Source organism: Anolis sagrei, chromosome 4 (assembly GCF_037176765.1).
Source record: "Anolis sagrei isolate rAnoSag1 chromosome 4, rAnoSag1.mat, whole genome shotgun sequence".
Classification (NCBI taxonomy): domain Eukaryota; kingdom Metazoa; phylum Chordata; class Lepidosauria; order Squamata; family Dactyloidae; genus Anolis; species Anolis sagrei.
The window spans coordinates 159707277-159727817 of record NC_090024.1 but is presented as its reverse complement, the minus strand read 5'-3'; the positions used below and the strand labels follow the sequence as shown (position 1 = coordinate 159727817).

At 37.1% G+C, this 20541-nt stretch overlaps 1 protein-coding gene across 6 annotated transcripts in view; it reads right to left on the bottom strand.

Annotated features, from left to right (window-relative positions):
* Positions 1–20541, bottom strand: part of ZZZ3 (zinc finger ZZ-type containing 3) — a 63429-nt gene that overhangs the window by 19908 nt on the left and 22980 nt on the right. For all 6 annotated transcript variants that reach the window (XM_060773756.2, XM_060773759.2, XM_067467814.1 and 3 more), the window contains one exon: positions 10903–12446. In XM_060773756.2, the coding sequence (XP_060629739.2) occupies positions 10903–12395 (1493 nt within the window). In that variant the 5' untranslated portion in view covers positions 12396–12446. The remainder of the gene's footprint in view (positions 1–10902; positions 12447–20541) is intronic.

Sequence of the window (20541 nt, the reverse complement as noted above, 5' to 3'; positions counted from 1 at the left end):
TGGATCTGCCCTGGGGCTCCCACTTCTTTATAAAGACCTCTCTCTGTCAGGCCTAAAACATGTGTATGTTCGTGTCTAATTTGGCCATAGGCCTGCTTGTACATTACTGCTCTCCAACGTGAGAGGAACACCCAGAAGATTGGGAAATGTGTATAATACAATTTTTGATTGAACAGCAATTCTGAACATCACGAAAAACTTGGGAAGAAAGATTCGACAGGAACACAAGCCCACTACTGCTATGGCATACAGAATAACAAAAGTGTGGCATACTAATTCTTACATAAAAGACTCTGACTACATAAACTGCTAAAGTCATCTCTTGAATCAATTGTATTTTGTCAAAATAATTCCTATAAGTAATATTAAACCTTGCTCTGGAGATATGCATGATGCATGAAAAATGATCTGATATGCTTTTTGATTTGTGAGTTTTTATCTTCCTTAAAATTCAAATTATGTAACCTCTGCTTTATTTCTCAGTGGTTTGCAAAATAACAATTAGAAGATATTTTTCAACTACCATGTAATAATCCAATAATCTCTGCTATACTATTATAATTTTAATGTACACCATCCAACTGTTTCTTACAACAACAATCTATCTGCAAACAAACACCTGTATAAACTTCTTTCATTGCACTAATAATTTCATACTGCCCCAAAGACCAATAAATCATTTTCAGCATGGCAGATACCAATGACTACCCTTCTCTAAAGCACAATGTCACATAAATAAGCAGGAATGCACATACATATTATTGAACAGAGGAAACTGGATGTATACAACTTGTTTTTAGATTGATGGAAGGATAACAGCTAAACACTGGAAGAACACTCCAAATTCTCTAATTACTATGAAATAATTCTGCTGGTTTCATTAGTACAGATTTGAGTAGCACTTATCCAAAATGTTTGAGAGCAGAATTGTTTTGGATTTCTTTGAGGGGTTTTTTGTTTTGTTTTTTGGAGGGGATGAGAATTTGTATATGTATATAATAAAGCAGTGGTTCTCAACCTGGGGTCCCCAGATGTTTTTGGCCTTCAACTCCCAGAAATCCTAACAGCTGGCAAACTGGCTGGGATTTCTGGGAGTTGTAGGCCAAAAATATCTGGGGACCCCAGGTTGAGAACCACTGTAATAAGGGATCTGACTCTAAACTCAAAATTCACTGATGTTTCATACATACTTTATACATATAGCCTGAAAGTAATTTTATACAATATTTGTAATAATTTGCAAAGTTTCTGCACACTGAACTATAATCAAGCAAAGATGTCACTATGTCAGCCACTAACATGGACAATTTTGGATTTTGGAATTTCGGATGAGGGGTGCTCAATCTGTATTTTGATGAATGATTCAGGACTTTTTTGTCTCGAAAGAACTTACAAGGTAAGATGTACAAATTTACAGAAAGAATCTTCTTCCTCACACCTGCAGAATGTATCAAATATTACCACCTTTAAAAAATATCTTCAGTATAACAGGTTCAGTTAGTGAATTTGCATTTTATGGAAAGAAAACCCGAGTCCATGTTTGGCTCACATTTACAAGAGGAGAGAAAACCCTACAGTGTCTCTCTTTAACGCTACCAGCTTTCAAAAAATTGAATTCTTGAATACATCATCAGAAGTGGGGCACACATGGGTAACATTTCAGACCACCCCGCCTTCACTTGGCAGGTCTCATGGTGCTTTCACTTCATTCCCAATTACATTTTTTTTGGTCACTCAAGGGATGGGTGAAGCTTTCTTATTTTTACCTTAAAGCTTAATCTCAGACTATCATCAGTTGCATATGCACACTCCAGAATAATTTGTTCTTGCAGTACAGGAAACCAAGCAAAAACTAGCAGATAAAGAACTCAAATTATGTCACAACGAAACAAGAGCAGTTTATCAATTGTAAAGTAATAATTTTAGCAACTACTACAGTAATCCCTCAGCAATCTCTCAGTCTAACATTTAAAACTTTTTTTAATCTACTGAAGTGAAATATAGTTTAAAAAACAGTCATGTCTATAAAAGGGTAATATATAAAATCCATTTGTGGCTTTCAAGATAACTGGCATTCAATGTTTATTTATCAAAATATTGTCATCCCACTCAATATTCAAATATCTCAGAGCCATGTACAGCCATATGGGGCAGCCATAAATCAGGAATTACTTGAAGGCATGAAGTGACAATGTGGATCAAAATGGCTGCATTTCTGCTTAAAGTGAGCTATAATCCCAAAAGAGTTTACTAGGATGATATCAAGTCCAGAGACTCTACTGGAATAAATGAAGCATACAGTACTTTAATGCTCTGTCTAAAGATGAAAACTGAAGATTCAATCGCCAGTTTGTTATCTATTACATTTTTGTCCCAACTTTTCACTACAAAAGGTTCAAAGCAACTAAGAAATACCATCAAAAAACCAATTTTAAAACAATAAAGCCATTAAGGTCAATTTGATAACCAAGACAATTTAAAAGAACAAAATGAGAATATTTTTTATGTTTAGGAATTGTGCGAATGTCTTCACACAATTCCTAAAAACAATTGAAATGGAAACTGACAGTAATTCAAGAGTGCATTTTTTATATTTCCACTGGAGCCATCACAGATATGCCGAAGATATAATTACTTTGTTTTTCCCCAAGTAGCAAGGACTTTGCTATCACTTTCTTTTTCTACATTTAACAAATAATTACTAGTATATACTAAAATCTTTTTCTCATTAATTTTATCAGCCTCAGAATTATCAAAAATGATCTCAGCCTTACAACACTAGCTGCTATTACAATATTTTCAGCAGACAAAACAAATAATCACTATCTAGCATGATAACATACAGTCAAATAATGCTTGAAACTGGCTCCTAAAGTGAAATGTGTATTCTGCATATCATAAACCACATCAAAGTCCTACAGTAAAGTACCCTTTTAAAATACTGTAGCTGTTCTAACATATTTTGGAATGCTGAATTCGAAAAACGCAGTAAAAAGATCGCACCACATGCAGATCATACAATACACAGAGGCACAAACAGTATCTGGAAAAACTTACTGGATTTGTAGAGTAGATTAAAGAAATCCTATCTCTGGTGACTGTATACATAGGTAAGCAATGGGTGCTACCAGAACAAAACTAAAACAGACCTTAAATAAACCAGTCAAAATTATCATTAAAAAAACTCCTCATCAATGCATTCAAGACATTTTGAGCAGCTTTGAGGATATGGCCAGATTATAGTGTGAAATTCACTGGCTATCACTGGATAATGTTTTGTCTTATTTTGGGGAATTCAGGTTATTCCACCTGGAGCAGCAATTTCATGTCAGTGATCATTTAACATATTTTACTAGTTAATAAAATTAGCAATATCTGACAGATATTTTCATCCACTTAAATATTCGCAGTCTAAATTTTCAAGAAGAAAGTTACTGTTTTTCAAGTTGAAAACAATACTGAAACAATGATGAAAAAGTTGCAATTGCAGCATAGTTTTGAATCAAAACTATGTAACATTGCCAAATCTACTAAATTTTCTGTTTCACCGATGAAGAATTCTGAGGACACATCACTTATTAAATGACACTTGAAAGGTTAGAAACATAGTTTCTGTGAATATTTTCCTGTTTCTGCTGCAAGCAAAAAACTGGATTAGAGATCCATTTTCAGTTAATGTGTACTAGTGATATTCGCAACAGCAGAAGAAGGCAAACTCATAATTAGCTAAGGATGTATTCTAAAATTGCAGTTCAAGGAATACTCCCTTCCAAATGACTAGATTTATCAACAAGGTGATATTCCAGAACTATCAAACAGGATTACGAAAGTACTGATGCCTTTAATAATGTCATACTTGTGTTAAAATCATTAACTTCTGATTTGTTTTTTAAAATGATAGAAATCATTGGGGGGGGGGGGGGGGAGGAAGCAGTCAGAACTCAGAATACAATTTTCAGTTATTAAGCCTGAGACAACTAAGCCTGTAAGTGAATACAGCACTAGCCTTCTCATTGATCAATTAATAAATTAAATTTAGCAAGTACTATTAGGTATAGGCCAGTGTTCAAACATTACGATTTTGAACTTGTATGGAATCATTACAACTAAAGCATTATGAACGTGGGCATTTACTTATTTCTCCCATCTCTCCCGATTTGAAGATCTTTGATGAGCAGCTTTAAATAAACATTTGATGCACTTTCAGGTTTTAATCCTGGGGCAACAAAAATATTTATGGGACTGTGTGGCAATGAAATGGTTCAGAATTGCTACATAAGGCCATCTTCAATGCTTTTAGAGTAGTAGCCTCTGCCTAGAAAGAACTCGTTTAAGGTAAAGAACAATTTTCCTGATCAGCTTTATCTATAATGCAATCAGAGTTGACATTGTATGTCCTAGGACCACTGGCATTATGGTTGACTTACATTCTGAGCTGGAAATGAGTAAATCCTTTGTCACTGACTTACAGGCTGGTAGATACTATGACTATGCCCTTTCGCTTAAGTATGCTACTCCATATCAAAAGATGGATCCAAAATGGACACCAAAATTTGAATACAATACTCCAAAGGTCATCTTTAAAAGAAAAGTTTTTTCACATTACTCAAAAAATAGACCCTCAAGAATTATGACCAGAGAAAATGTTTTCTTCACCCTCAATAAGAAAATCAACTCTCTTTCTTCTTAGTGGACACTGACACCAATGAAGTTCCTTTCTTTGTCTGCTTGAAAAGGGTATAAGTATAAGCCATAGTTCAGGACACACTTACCTGGGAGTAAGGCTGTGAGGTATGCTTTCAAATCAAATGTGCATTATCTAAAAGAGCATTAGCCAGTCTTCTATGCTTGGCTTTTATTTCTTGAGCTGGTGGGAGGATTCATGGTAGTGAAAGTCCATGCTGCCACTGTTTCCACAACAGTATTTTCTATATATAGTGGACCAGGCATCCTCAAACTGCAATCCTCCAGCTGTTTGGGCCTCCAACTCCCAGAATTCATGACTATTGAACAAGCTGGCAAGGGCTCCTGGAAGTTGGAGATCAAATCAGCTGGAGGGCCACAGTTTGAGGATGAATGCAATCGACTCTTTGTTAACTGGCACCCATGAAGACTGGTAGATGCAAGAAAAATATAGTTTCTGATCCCATGAAAGTTACTATTAAAAGGCCTCACTAATAATATACCCCATAGAATGCCATACCATACACTCTGAATTGACTTTATATTAATAATGAAATACAGTAATTAAAAACAAAGGCAAACTTAAATTAGACTTACATTTAAACAAGACAGTGTTGCAGAATCTTGGACTGTCAATAGTTTTCCTATTCTACCAGATTGGCAGAACAGCATTTTATTAATGAAGATACGCAATTATTTTGGTAACATCTAGTTACCAAATGATAACTAGATGTTACTAAAAGCTTAAATCATCTGGATACACCTGATTTGACCAGAGACAATTACAGTACATAACATTTTAAGCAAAATAATCTGTAACAGTATCAATAGTTCTTCCTAATCCTTTTGTTTGACAATAATAATTTATTAATTATAAAGTAATGAGTGGTTAAAAACACTATTATTGCTTGTTTTCATTTACTACAATATTTACAATTTGCAATATTATATTTTAAATAGCCCTATTCATGTCAAACAAGAGTTCTCTCAGAGAGCCCAAGTGTGGTGAAACAGCCTCCCAACTAGGGGTGTGTGAAATGGCAGAAATCTGTTCTGTTTTCATTTTGAATTTCGGGTGCCCCCCACCCCTCATTCTGTTTTTGGGAAGATTTTTCCTGAAATGGAAACAGAACTCCAGATCCCAAATTCCGAATGCAAACACCCCCCCCCCCCCCCAATCTCCCAGAATCTTCCGCAAAATAGAACCAGGGGTGACGGACGGACTCGAAATTCATCAGAATGAAAACAGAACAGATTTCTGCCGTTTTGCACACCGCTGCTCCCAACAAGGACTGAGGGTTTAGGTGCATCATCATTATCTTTCTTCCTATAAAAGGAATGACATCAACTTAAAGCAGCATCAACAAAGTAGTACCTACACTGTGCATACAATATTTATTTTATAAATATATGTACATACCAGACTAATATTAGGTAAAGGTAAAGGTTTTCCCCTGACATTAAGTCCAGTCGTGTCCGACTCTGGGGTGTAGTGCTCATCTCCATTTCTAAGCCGAAGAGCCGGCATTGTCCGTAGACACATCCAAGGTCATGTGGCCGGCATGACTGCATGGAGTGCTGTTATCTTCCTGCCAGACCAGTACCTATTGATCTACTCACATTTGCATGTTTTTGAAACTGCTAGGTTGGCAGAAGCTGGGGCTGACAGCATGAGCTCATGTCACTCCCCGGATTCGAACCTGTGACCTTTCGGTCAACAAGCTCAGCAGATCAGCGCTTTAACCCACTGCGCCACCGGAGACAAATATTACAGGTTATCAAATATATACACTCCAAATTACTCAGAATACTAATTGTGAAAGCAAACTAAGAAATTTACTAGTTATATAATACTTATTCTAGTCAAAGTTTTAGAAACATTTATGCAAGGGACCTAGACTGAGTTCACGTTAACAAACGTGATTTTAGCAGACAACCACTTGTGAAATGTATTGACTTCTTGATGGCAATTTGGAGTTGAATGACTTCTTGGTGGCAAATTGGAGTTGAATTCTTTTTATTACCAGTTTTATTCTATTTCGTCAATTCCATCACTTACTCCCATCATTTGATTTTTCCCATATGGTAAGTAGGTTAAGGACGGGGCTACTAACATTTTAAAAAGCTGGAGTAGTCCATCTCATATAAAAGCAATATGTTATTCCCATCTATAGATATACAAACTAGTCAGCATTATATCTGTATAAGAATCAAGCCAATGATATCAGTAATTACCATAATTAATTAAAATATAACATTCTGAGAAATAAGCAGCCAAGTGTTACATAGGTGTCACTTGCATGCTTCATTTACAGCTTTTGTTGAGTGTGAATATTTGTGTACCTTTGAAAAGCTTGTTCAGATGCTATTTTAATAAAGAGCACACCAATATGTTGAAAGAACAGCCAATTTTAGGCCCCATCTATACTTCCATTATAATGCACATTGAACATGTTTTCATGATTTTAAACTGTTATTTTTAATGCTGTTTATATTTAATTCTGTTTTAATGTCTGCATATTTGTATTTTTTAAACAGTATGCTAATGTTTTTATGGTAAGTCACTTTGAGTCTCCTTCAGGAGAGATAAAGCGGGAATAAACTAATATAATAATAATAATACTCATATAATACAGTTTAACTGCACTGAATTTGATTAAATCAGTATACATTGACCACATAATGCAGATCAATTTGCATAATAACGGCTCTTAGATGGAGCTTTAGACACACATTTATCTATTGTGCTGCTTATCACTTAGACAGATACAACATTCATGCCATGTTGAATTGTTGTATAAGATTCAATACAGAAACCTCCAATATAGACAATTTCAAATACTGCATTCTATACATGTGAAGAGATCAAGAGAAAATGGCCATGCATAAGCATATTTGCCACAGAATTCCCCCCACACGCACAAATCCCTGTGCTCATCCACACCCATTCATTTTTTAGATGGGATGGGGATACTTCTTGAGTTATATCACAATAAATCATGCAAGTAGCAGCTCCAATCAAAGCTATATTTTCAAATACTTTGCTTTGAAAATGCCACTCAACTTTTGGAGTTCATTGAAGTGATGCACATGAAAGCTTTTGAAAGGAAACATCTACAGGGTGGGTCAAAAGTCACAAAAGGGACTGATGTTTTAATAACTTTTTGAACTATTTTACATGTTATGCAATGTAATGTAATTTTATTTCTCATATATACTGTATATGATGCTATGGTATTGTAAATTAAAAACAAATAAAGGAGTCATTAAATACTGAAACTCTTGACTTTTGGCCCACTTTGGATGTATTAAAAGATGGTACAAGCAGTTTATCAACAACTGTTCCCAATTTCTAAATGCCCTAAACAGTAAATAAAGCTTTGTCAGCATATGGCAACAGCATGGTTTCTTTGGTCAACATCTGACTAAATGCGGTGAATTTGAATTTCAAATATTTCTAAATATTAATGCAGACATTGGGCATAAGTACAGAAAACTGCACGAACAAACAGAAATCATGTAACAGAAAACACAAAATGGAATGTTAACTGTACTTGATCTCAGCCAAAGGCCAAGAGAAAATGAAATGTTAATAACTAGGAGCAAGCTGAGGACATGCTTCAAATTCTTAGGAAGAAAATAATAAAACCACAACTGGTTATTTTACTATATTATGTAATATAATTTCCATAAGTGCATTAATCTGTGGCAAAACACTAGGTTAAGCTAAAACACTGATTTGATGTAAAACTAGTAAATTCCATAGAAATACCTTGGGAAGTCTGACTTGGCCACGGTGGTACACGCTCTGGTCACATCCCGCCTTGACTACTGCAACGCTCTCTACGTGGGGCTGCCCTTAAAGACGGCCCGGAAGCTTCAGCTAGTCCAGCGCGCGGCAGCCATGTTACTAACAGGAGCAGGACGCAGGGAGCATACAACGCCCTTGCTGTTCCAGCTCCACTGGCTGCCGATCTGCTACCGGGCCCAATTTAAGGTGCTGGCGCTATCCTACAAAGCCCTAAACGGTTCTGGCCCAAAATACCTTTCGGACCGCATCTCGGCCTATGAGCCCACGAGGACCTTGAGATCGTCTGGGGAGGCCCTTCTCTCGATCCCGCCTGCCTCACAGGCACGCCTGGCGGGGACGAGGGATAGGGCCTTCTCAGTGGTGGCCCCCCGGCTGTGGAACACCCTCCCTGTTGACATCAGACAGGCACCCTCCCTTATGTCCTTCTGGAAGAGCCTGAAGACATGGCTATTCGAGAAGGCATTTAACTAAAGGCTACAGTAACTGGAAATGACAACTGGAACGGAATATAGACTACGAGATTGGTTATGATTCTATGATAAGACGAAGCGGATTAGTTTAGTGTAATTTAAATGATAATGTATTAGTGATTTGTTGTTCTTTGACGTTGTAGTTGACTGTAAAATATGCTTTTTATATGTTGTACACCTCCGCGAGTCGCCCTAGGGCTGAGAGCGGCGGTTAACAAATGCACCAAATAAATAAATAATAAATAAATAAATGATGTAGTTTCAACAAAATGTTAAAATCAATATTCAATTAGGAAGTCTCTAGTTTTTGCTTCATAATACTACAGGAATTCAATGGCATATATCAAATCAGTATTTCTGTTGAAATTTACTGATATGTGTATAAAACCAGTATGTTGAAATTTTATCCTATGTCTATTGTAAGCACACTAAATTTCTTCCTACTTTCCAGTCAAAGCTGAACTCCCCATATTTCTACTGTTCATGTAAATCACAGAACCTACCAACTCTAGCTAAAAGTTGTCCCTTTTTGTGGGTTTGATTACCCACAAATTTTGTGGGTTTGATTACATTTAAAGGTTTGATTACTAGTGGATTATTTGCTGCTCCCTTACATCACTTTTTAAAAGGATTTCAATAACCCTGTTGTCCACACTGCACTGTGTTCAGTTAAATTGAACTTAGTCAGCAGTAAAATAAATATTTGGCCCCAGGAAGAAATCAAACTAGCATGATGGCTGAGCCTTGTATATGCTCCTACACTCACTTTGGTGGGCAGAATTGGAAGGAAATGTAATGGGGAAACATGGGAAGGAGTCACATGTGCATTCCCTCACACAATCGTTTGGGTTCACAAACAAACAAGATGAATGAGGGAAGCATAAGAAGGGAGAGTTCGCACATTTTCTCTCACGCACATTTTCTCTCACGCTCACTTCCTTGGGCGGGGGGGGGGGGAGGTGAAGGGACTGGGAAGTGAGAGGAAGGAGGGCACGTGCATATGTTTCCTCATGCTTGTACTTTCCTCCTTCAGTTTGATTGAGTGAGCAAGTGAGGGAAGGAATTCAAAACAGCTAGGGACATCTTCCCAGTCTTTTGTGTGTGAAACACAGTTGGGATAGAGCAAGAGTTATTTCTGGGGGGGTTTTTCCTCACTTTTTCAGGGGTTCTGTTGTTTTAACCCACACAAAAGTGGTGGGTCAACTATACTTCATTATCAATCTGTTCTGTGTACAAGTTTTAAATGTGGGAAGGGGCTGAGACGGGATGACAAGAATACAATTTCTGCTGCCTAGTCATTATAGAGTCTAAAGAAATACTTATGAAAAATGATGGTATATTTCAGTCCAGCTTCCACCTCTCAAAATGACATTTATCATAGCTGTATAGCTAAAATACGAATGAACTCTATTTATGACCAGTAGGTTTTTTGGCATTCAAGTAATGCTACAAAATGAGTTAAAGATGACAAATTTAGAACAAGTTCAAAATTTAGTAACATGGATCCCATCAACTGGAAAAATATATACATTAATCTCTTTTGCAATGCTACACAACTGCCATAAGAGCTTATACACTCTGCTATGTACACTGCTATTTCAATGTAACAGAGCACATTTAAGATTCAATGTAACAGAACACTATTAAGATTTCTCACTAATATGATAACTAGATTGTGAAAATTCTACTTCAGATGTAGTTTCCAAAAGAGAAAAAGAATTCAAAGTATTCAAAGTAAACTTAATTAATCTTCTCTAATTGTAGCATATGAAAACATATAAGCATCAACTTTTCAAGAAAAAATATAATGAACAGCTCTTCCTAAAGAGCAAATATTTAAATCGGATTATTCTACAACAGGTAATAGAATTGTGGAAATATCAAGTATTTGATTAACAAACAAAAAGCAGAATCCATGGTTACCATATTTACACATACTCTTTGTTGTGTTTCAATGCCATATGATCTGATTCAAAGAAATACACATCAGGTTCTTCCTCCTCATCCTCTACAGCATGAAGATTGGCACTCTCTTTGGCAGATGGTAGCAATCCAGTAACAAATCTAGCCTCTGAGGGTTGTCTCTTTAATCCTTCATCTATATTGTCCCCAGAATCACAACCTCTCTCTTTTTCATTTGGAATAATGTCAGTGTTTGCAGTAGATCCATTGATATTAGTAATACTTGATTCTACATTCTTTTCAGGGGCATTATGATTGTTCTCTTCAATATGTCCATTTTCTCTACATGGAGAGTTATGTTTAATAGGGCTACCTTTTGCAGGACATACCCTCCATGGTGATGTTCTTAGTGTATATCTATGTTCTTGAGATTCCGATGAATTTTGGGGTGAAACACAGTCCAAAACTGGTGGTTCAGGCTCACCTGAGACTGATGCACTGTCATGACAACTGTCTAGGTTGTGGTTGGTATTTTCAGATTTTTCCTTTGAGGCACTGCAATCCCCTACCACATCTACTTCTTCCTCGGAATCCCTTAATAGAGATGACTGGATTTCAGAAAAGGACCCTATACCCGTACCTGACTCATGTGCCCGATTAGCAATTTCCCCAGGCAAACAGTTGTTTAATTTGTTGTGGTCCTCCAATGTTACCTGTTCTTGTAAATTTGTGCAAGGCACACTGTGGTCTACAAAACTGTCCTCTTTACTTCTGCTGAGAAAAAAAGATGAATGAGCCAATGTGTTTCCATTTTCTGTTACACTATTGTCCTTTGATGAACAGATGTCAGTACTGTTCTGTGTAGTACCCCCATCAGGTTGACAGTCATCACACTTTGCAGCATCTGAATCTCTCCCATCAACCCCATTGACAGACTGGTAACCTGAGAGTTCTGATACAGAGGAACTGTTAAATCGTTCTGTGCAAGCATTCACCTTTTTAACTTCCCTTTTATCACTATCATCCAATATAAGACATCGACAAGCTCGTTTCGGCCCTGGACTGATGACAACATTTTCTGAAACTGAGCTTTTGCGTTCCAATCGCTCTTTCCCAGTTTTAGAGGGCAGCACATCCGAACTATTTTGTGTCTCTGAACGCAGGCAACGCTTAATTCTCTTTAAAACTGGTGAGACAGGTTCCACTTGCTTCTTTTCACAACTCTCCACAGTTTGTTTCTCAACAACATCCTTTTCTGAAGTTGAAAGTCCTCTCTTTCTGGGGCTTACCCATGATTCTCTAGAATTTTGCTGCTTCACTTCATTTGTTCGCCCACTGTTGTTTCCTTTCTGTGTCTGCAGCGAGTCTGGTTTCTTCTTTGGTGATCTTGATCTTACTTGTGGGAGAGAAGAAACTTCCTCTGGATGAGCGATGCTACGATTTCTTAAAGTTCGGCCACAAAAATTCTCATCCAAACCATTTAAACCCACTGTTGATCTTGTGACACGAGTAGATCGAGAAGCAGCCATACTATGGCGAGTCCCTAAAGTATGTTCCTCATGATCCACTCATTCGGAAACCTTCAAAAAAAGGTAAACAAAACAATGAGAAAAAGCTTGGCCTATGGTATCAATTAAGCTAACAATTTAATTATACTACTTATAGAAAATTTCTACTACTGTAGTTTCCGTATTCTGATAAGATAATTATTTAAGTATTCTTCCCATATGTTTATAGAACTATGTGCTTTAACATTTTTAGCATTGCTTACATAAACATCAGAAGATTAGAATAAACACTGAAACTAACTCAGAAATCTTAAATGAAAGTAATTTTTAACAGTAAAGTCAATGGTTTTCTGAAATATTTACATAAATAGGTACTACTACCAATGAAAATAACAAAATTCCTAGCAACCTTCCACTCTATTTTTAATTTAGAACTTAACCTCTGTAGAGAAAAAGAAGCAATATAAGCAACTACCATAGAAAAGATCACAATTACTGGTCTTTCTAGGCTACAAAGAATTACCTGGAATGGAACCGTCTCATTTTGAGATTTTATTTATTTATCGTATCAAGAGTGAACCAAACAATTGTTTTGTATTTTAAAAACACACACACACAAAGTTTGAAAACTTGGCATTCTATTAAATGTCCTTTGACCAGTAGCTGGCCACTTGGAATGCCTCTGGTGTTGAGATGGCAGAGGCTTATAATCATTCTCTCAAGCAAGGTTTTATCCCAAACTTTGTGGTGGACATAATGGAATGAAAGAATCTTGAGGTGCAGGAGTAGTCAACTTTATTCCATAGCTATGCTGGATGATAGAATTACCATACATGCTCGAGTATAAGCCGGGTTTTCAGGCCTTTTTTTAGACTGACCCCCCGCCTTATACTCAAGTCAAGATTTATTATTTTAATCTATTATTACATTTATTATTTTAATCTATTTATTATTGTTATTATTACATTTATTATTTTACTCTATTATTACTGTTTTTATTACATTTATTATTTTACTCTCTATTAATCATGGGTCTGAAATTTGTCCCATTCATTTGATTTGTTTTTCCCGTTTGTTCCGTCCATTCGGAAACTAAAAGGCAATAAATAGGAAAGGCAGGTAGGAGCAGGTATCAGCTCCATTAGAGGGCATCAAAACAGTTGACATCTCCTTTTGAAACTGCTGGAGATTTCAGGATAAAAACAGTACTTGCAGCTGCCCTTGATCTATAATCATCCCCTTTATGACAATGCTTGAGACGAAAAATGAGAGGACCTATAACAAGCAGACTTAAATTGATGTTCAGACTATTCAAAGTGTTTTCACTTCTAGTTGAAGCCAATATTCAAACACCAAGTCACTCGGCTCAAGTATGAAATTCTCAAGAGTTTCTAAATTATTCTCTGTTTTAGCAATGAATATGGTCCCCTCATAAAAAAAAAATCTTCCATAGTAAAGCATATGTCAGATGACAACCCACATAAACATAACTAGGCATTTTGCCTCCAGGTTACTGTTCCTGCCATAAACTTAGTTTCACAGTAAGTCAAAATACAAGCTGTGATAATTTCCTTCCGCTTGAGAAATCTGAGCCAACTATTTTTAATTTGGAGAAAGGCTGTTTAAAAAGGTGCAATATTCTCTCCAAGCCACTGTAGTAAACATCTGATACTTTCAAAATCTCAGAGATAAAGTCGTTATGAAATAAAATATATGCATTTAGAATTTTGAAAAACCTGACTGGACTGCAACTCCTATTAACAACTACTAGAATTATTTTAATAATCAATAGAGAAAGAGAACACAACAAAGAGACAGAACGGACTGCTTTCGCAAAATCTGAGAAATAAAAGGGAAATTTAAGATATGCAGATGGCACCAAATAACTAGCAGAAAATAAAGACTTGGAATGGCTATTGAAAGTAAAGAAGGAAGACAGTAAAAGACAGGGATACACCTGAATATTAAGAAAACAAAAATAATGGTAACTGATGATTTGCTTAACCTTAAAGTGCACAATCAAGACACTGTTCAAAAGATTTTCCTTTAGTTGGTTTTAGGGATTAATCAGAATGGAGACGCAATCAAGACATCAGATGATTATGGAGGAATGAGACAAGACTATGAATGTAAAGATACAATAGAGTACCAGTTAACTAGCACCCATGAGGATGCTGCTAACTGTAGTTTCTGATTGCTTGAAAGTTATTATTAAAAATAGGTCTAACTAATATCATACCCCATATTATATCATACCATAACCTCTGGAATTACTTGACATTAAGACAAAAAACAAACAAATTACTACATCACAGTTTTACTATATTGTACATGCATTTTATTTTTTAAGTATTATTTTTATATTTTGGACAGTTCCTTCAGAGTTCCAGTAGTAGACTCTCCAGTTAATATAGCAGACTCTCCAGTTAAATGAGAATCTACTGTATTACAGTGATGACCAAAAGCCAGCTTCGTCCAAGTCCTAATTATTTCTGTTTGTGAAAAGTGGACAGTGAAGCAAGTTCACAAGAAGGAAATCAACATATTTGAAATGTGGTGCTGAAAGGGAGTTCTACAGATACTATGGAATGCTAAAACACAGCTGAACAGGTCTGAGACCAGTTCAAGTCTGAATTCTCCCTGGAAGATACGTAAGCTGGAACCACTGAGAAGACATGACTCATTAGAAAAGACTATGGTATTTAGTAAGGTGGGAGGCCATAGGAAAAAAAGAAGACAGCATTACAGGTGGACAGACTTTGGTGCTGATCCAAGCAGGGCTTTTTATAACAGGTGATTTGGTGTACTGTCTTATTCATAAGGCTGCCATTAAGTCAATTTCATTGTTGAAAACAACAATTAAGCATTCAATGATGTCCCTTTCTTGACAGAAGTAGCTCTTTCTGATCCATATCTATATTGACAGTATGATGTTATCTGTGTGGTTTTCCTTTGGGGCAACTGAATGTTTTGCCTCATATGTTGGAAACTGCCCTAAGTTTTTAAATTATTATTATTAAATGCACATAGCATTCACAACAATGAACATCACGTGAATGGGAGAGTGCATTTTACATTATGTGCACTTTTTAAACTTCTAACAATTGCATGGGGAAGTAAAAATCATGCATAACTATATACTGAATATCATTTATTCATGAATTACCAGTACTTTTATTACGAAGACAGACTCTAAGATACCGATATATATATATTGGTGAAAACATAGTTGAACCAGTATACAAACAACCAACTATACTGAACAGAAACAACAATTTATATTAAATTAGCCATGTTTACTGAAGCTCTCTGCCTCTTATATTGATTTTGTTAATGCTGTTTCTAAACAAGTTGTGCATTTATAACCACAATTCTTTAAAAAGCAAAGGCTTCTCAAATATTTGGTAGCAGAAGGATAAACACAAATTGATTTGGAAAATAAGTATAATCATAAATTAAAAGGTAGACTAAGATATTTGTGTGCTGTATGTTTCATAGACGAAAGTGGCAAAATTAGTGATAACAAAGGAAGTTTGGGTCCCTGCTACTAAGAACCTAAAAAAATGTTATTTATTTATGAGCCTGTTACATTGCCACTAGAGGTGAAAACCTGGGAGACCGTTCTGCATACAGAGAAGCTTTTTTATTTTCCTTGAATAAACGGTTAACATAGAAAATTTACATGTAGAAAACCGAACTGCCTATGTATGCTTATATTTTATACAAATAGTTTTACTGCATACCCTTCTTCTGCACAATTGTTTAGATTAAAAATTACACATCTGTGCACTAAAAAGCAAAGACAGTTATTGTCTGGCATGCACACAGAAAAAAAAAAACAGCTCTGTGGGTACCAAGCTAACTCCTTATTACCAGAGACAAAAAGCAAAAAAGTGACACAATAATGCTGAGAAAGCGGTAGGCTTTCCAACAATTCCCAGTTCCCAGGAGCATCATCAGCTTCACCCAGCCAATGCTACCTTTCAGAATTATCAAGTACAGTGCACTTAACTATAGAAATTGGGACTTGTTTTTAAAGCCCAAAGGTATACATAATCTTACGAAATTAAAAAGCATGAATTATATGCATTCCTTTTCATTCTAAACACTAGGTTAACAAGGGAGACAAAAAAGATACTTTCTAAAGGGTGATTATTTTAAACCTAGCTAAGCATGCAGTGTTCTGATTGAAAGCTTTGAAAATCTAGAAACACAGAGGCAAAACCAATTGTGACAACTCAAATGAAATAATGCTTACATAGTGAGTCCATGTAATTATTTATAGAAGTTTGATACCACTTTAACAACTATGGCTCCAGAAATCCTGGAATTTGTTGTTTCATGAAATATTTCTAATTCTTAGTCAGAGAATTCTGATCTTTCACAAAATTATAAACCCCAGAATTCCCTAAGATGCAGCCAGGGCAGTTAAAAATAACATCAAAATTGTTGTAACTCTATACTCTGAAGAGGGCCAAAGACACAGGGTAAAGATAAAGGTTATTCAGAGAGATTCTACTTTCATTCAGAAATGAGAAAGCATGAGTTCAGATAGAGCACTCTACTATTACACATTTTCCAACTAATCACAGTCTGTAGTTTGTGAGCATACTGAATTCTGTGGTGAATTAGCATGCTCATCAAATTTCGAAACAAATGTTGGAAAGAACACAAAATAGTAAAAAAAAGTTTTATGCATAACAATATGGAGCACAAGAAAAACAACAGCAAGTGTATATTTTCCCTGAAAGAAGTCTAAATAGAAGAAGGTAAACGAAGAGATTGCTTGGAACAAATGTACCACAAGATTCAATGGTTGGCTAGAAAGGGACAAAATTTGATCCATTGATGGATGCCATCCAACTTAAGCTATATTTAATTTGATTTTCTCCTTAACTCTCTGGAGAAAGTTTGAAGAAAACAATAAACAGTAGACAGAAACAAGAATGACTAACTGTGGCTGCATCCCCACTGGACATAGCTGTGAACTTTGTTCCCTCATCAGAGGGGGGAGATGGAGCAATCATATCAGGGTATTTTCCCTCCACTGCAGGGAAGTTGGGAGTATATCACTATCTATATAAATAAAAATGTTCTGTTCGTTTGTGGGATTAACATAACTAAAAAACTCCTGGGACAATTGACATCAAATTTGGATGCAGTATACCTAACAACCCGATGAGTGACCATCACCCCTAAAAACGGCAAAAGACAACTGGAAATGGACTTAACCCCCCCCCCCCCCCAATACAAAATAAGTTACAACGCATGCGCAAAAAGACTGCTCTGGTCCCACTCCCTCCAGCACAAGGGAAAAGTGCATGGCCACACACACACACACATACACAACTTCCACTACGACCGCACATCCTGCCTCACCACACAATCTGGAGAAGAAGCAAGGGAGGCAAAAAAGGAAAGAGGCGGCCACCTTCCCTCAGGCGGAGGGCCTCCGCTTATTCCTCTTCCTCCCTGGCGCTGGTGAGAGAAAGACCGGGGGGGGGGGGGGGGGAGGCAAGGAATCCAGGCAGGGAAACAAGCAGTGCCCGGACATCCTTGGCTGGCTCTCTGCAGCCCTCATTCTAGAGAAGGGGAGCCCCAGCCACGCCACTAGGGAGGCGAAGGGGGCAAGTCCACAGCAGCGACTGCGGAGAGGAGCCACAGCTGCAGATGCAGGTTTAGCCAGACAAGCCAAACTTCAAAATTGACATCCCTTCCCCTTCTGCTTCACCTCTGCCTTGGCCTGACTTCCTCCCCTCCCTTCTCCTACTATTTTGACCGTCTCTCCCCCCACCCCCAACACTTTTCTGGCAAGGATGCATAGGAGAAAAAAACTCCTGATCCAGGGCCGAAAAGAAGCCATCGACAAGCCCACAGGAAGACCTGGCCTGGCTGGCTCACTCCCTCCCTCTCCTCCTCCTTTTCTTCCCTCCCTTTGGGAAGGTGCCAATTTGGCTTGCTTTGAAAACTCAGGAACCCGTCCCCACTGCTGCTCCCATGAATACCAGTTCTGAGACTCCACTTAATCTGCCATCTGCCCCGGGGGTTTAGTCAGAACTTTAAAGGTGCCATTCCAGAGTGAACTCAGCCTTGTTCCTTCTTCCTCTTGAAGAAAGAAAGAACGAACAAGTGTCTGGACTAAACTCCAGGGAAGATTTCCATTCCCCTCCCCCTGCTGCCTCTCCTTCCTGCCTGGAGACCCCCACTGGCCCACCAAGGAGTTTACAGTCCATTCTTTCCCAATACACACATACACATATAAACATACACATGTATATACACACATAAATACACATACTTACAACACACACATACATATTCATGCATACACATATACACATACTTACACATATATATAAATACATACACACATACACACACATATATATACACATACACACAAATATACATATACATACACATCTATACACATGCACACACAAATATACACATATATACACATATACACACATATACACATGCACACATCTATACATATACACATGTACATATACACACATACACAATATACATATAAATACATGCACACAAATATATAGACACATACCACACATATACACATGTACACACAAATATATGCACCCACAAATATATATGCAAATGCACATATATACACATATACACAAATGTATACACACACATATACACATACACTAACTGGACCATAGCAACATGTGGCAGGGGACAGCTAGTATAAGTATATATATATATATAAAATGCTCTGTTCGTTTTGAGTGACATCATTACTCAAAAACCGCTGGACTAATTACCACCAAATTTGGCCACAAGACACTCAAGGAATGACCATCACTCAAAAACATGATTTTGTCATTTGGGAGTTGTAGTTGCTGGGATTTATAGTTAACCTACAATCAAAGAGCATTCTGAACCCCACCAACTATAGAATTGGGCCAAACTTCCCACACAGAACTCCCATGACCAACAGAAAGTACCGTGTTTTCTGGTGGTCTTTGGTGATCCTTCTGACCCCCCCCTGGTGACCCCCCCCCCCAGGTGGAGAAATGCTGCCTTAAGGCCATCCAGTCCAACTCCCTTCCCCATGGCAAGAAAACATAATCAAAGCTTTCCTGACAGAGAGACACCCAGCCAGATACAGATATATATGATTCACATGCACACACATATATATGCATATGTCAGTTATAGTATCATAGATTTGAAAGTGACCCCCAAAGAAGGACAATTATATGTTGCATGTTCCAGAGTAGGCAAACCAGACAATCTCTACATCAATACTGACAAAGAAACAACAAGAAATGTTGTTTATCCACAAGCATAAACAAATTACATATATTAGAAGCCAAAACTTTCTCATTACTTTATTTTCCAGATCACCAGACTGAGTCACAGCAATGTGTGGCAGGAGATAGCTAGTTCTACATAAGATGTCATTATCAAAAGCATTAGAGAAGGCATGGGCAAAAATCAGCCCTCCAGGTGTTTTGGACTTCAACTCCAATAAATCCTAGCCAGCTTGCCAGATGTTGTGGCAGTTGAAGTCGAAAACATCTGGGGGGCCAAAACTGGCCCAAGCCTGCATTAGTATATACCCCATTCATGCATAGGGCAGTGCCATCAGCAAGTCCAAAAATATAAGAGGCATATTTCTTTCAGTTGCATGATATAGTGAACATTCTAGAGGACTAATGTACCACATAAATTGCACATTCCTCCATACGAGTAGTGTGCATTCCTGCTATCTGCTGAGAAGACAGTACCCATTATCAATCCATGTGGAAAGTACACACCTGGCCCTTAACCTCCCAACCCCTTTAAAAAGTGATCTAAGTTCAAAATTATTAGTTGCAGACCAAATGCTAAATGTCAGCTGCCCACTAAAGAGTTCAAATTTACAAAATGTACCAAGTATACTATTCTTTAATAAGAAAAAAATAAGACCACCAACTCACAAATTACTATTCCAAGATGGGAAAATCTATGTCTATTGTCAGCTAATTGTTTATCCTAAAGCAAACTCAAGCAAAATGACTCTTCCACTTGTTAAGCCAAGGAACTATAGGAAATTACTTCCCTTTTTCAACAATAATCAACTGGCTCCCATGTTTGTCAACTATTTGAATGCTTTGTATCAATTGATCAATTTCAACTGGTAATGTTTTGCAAA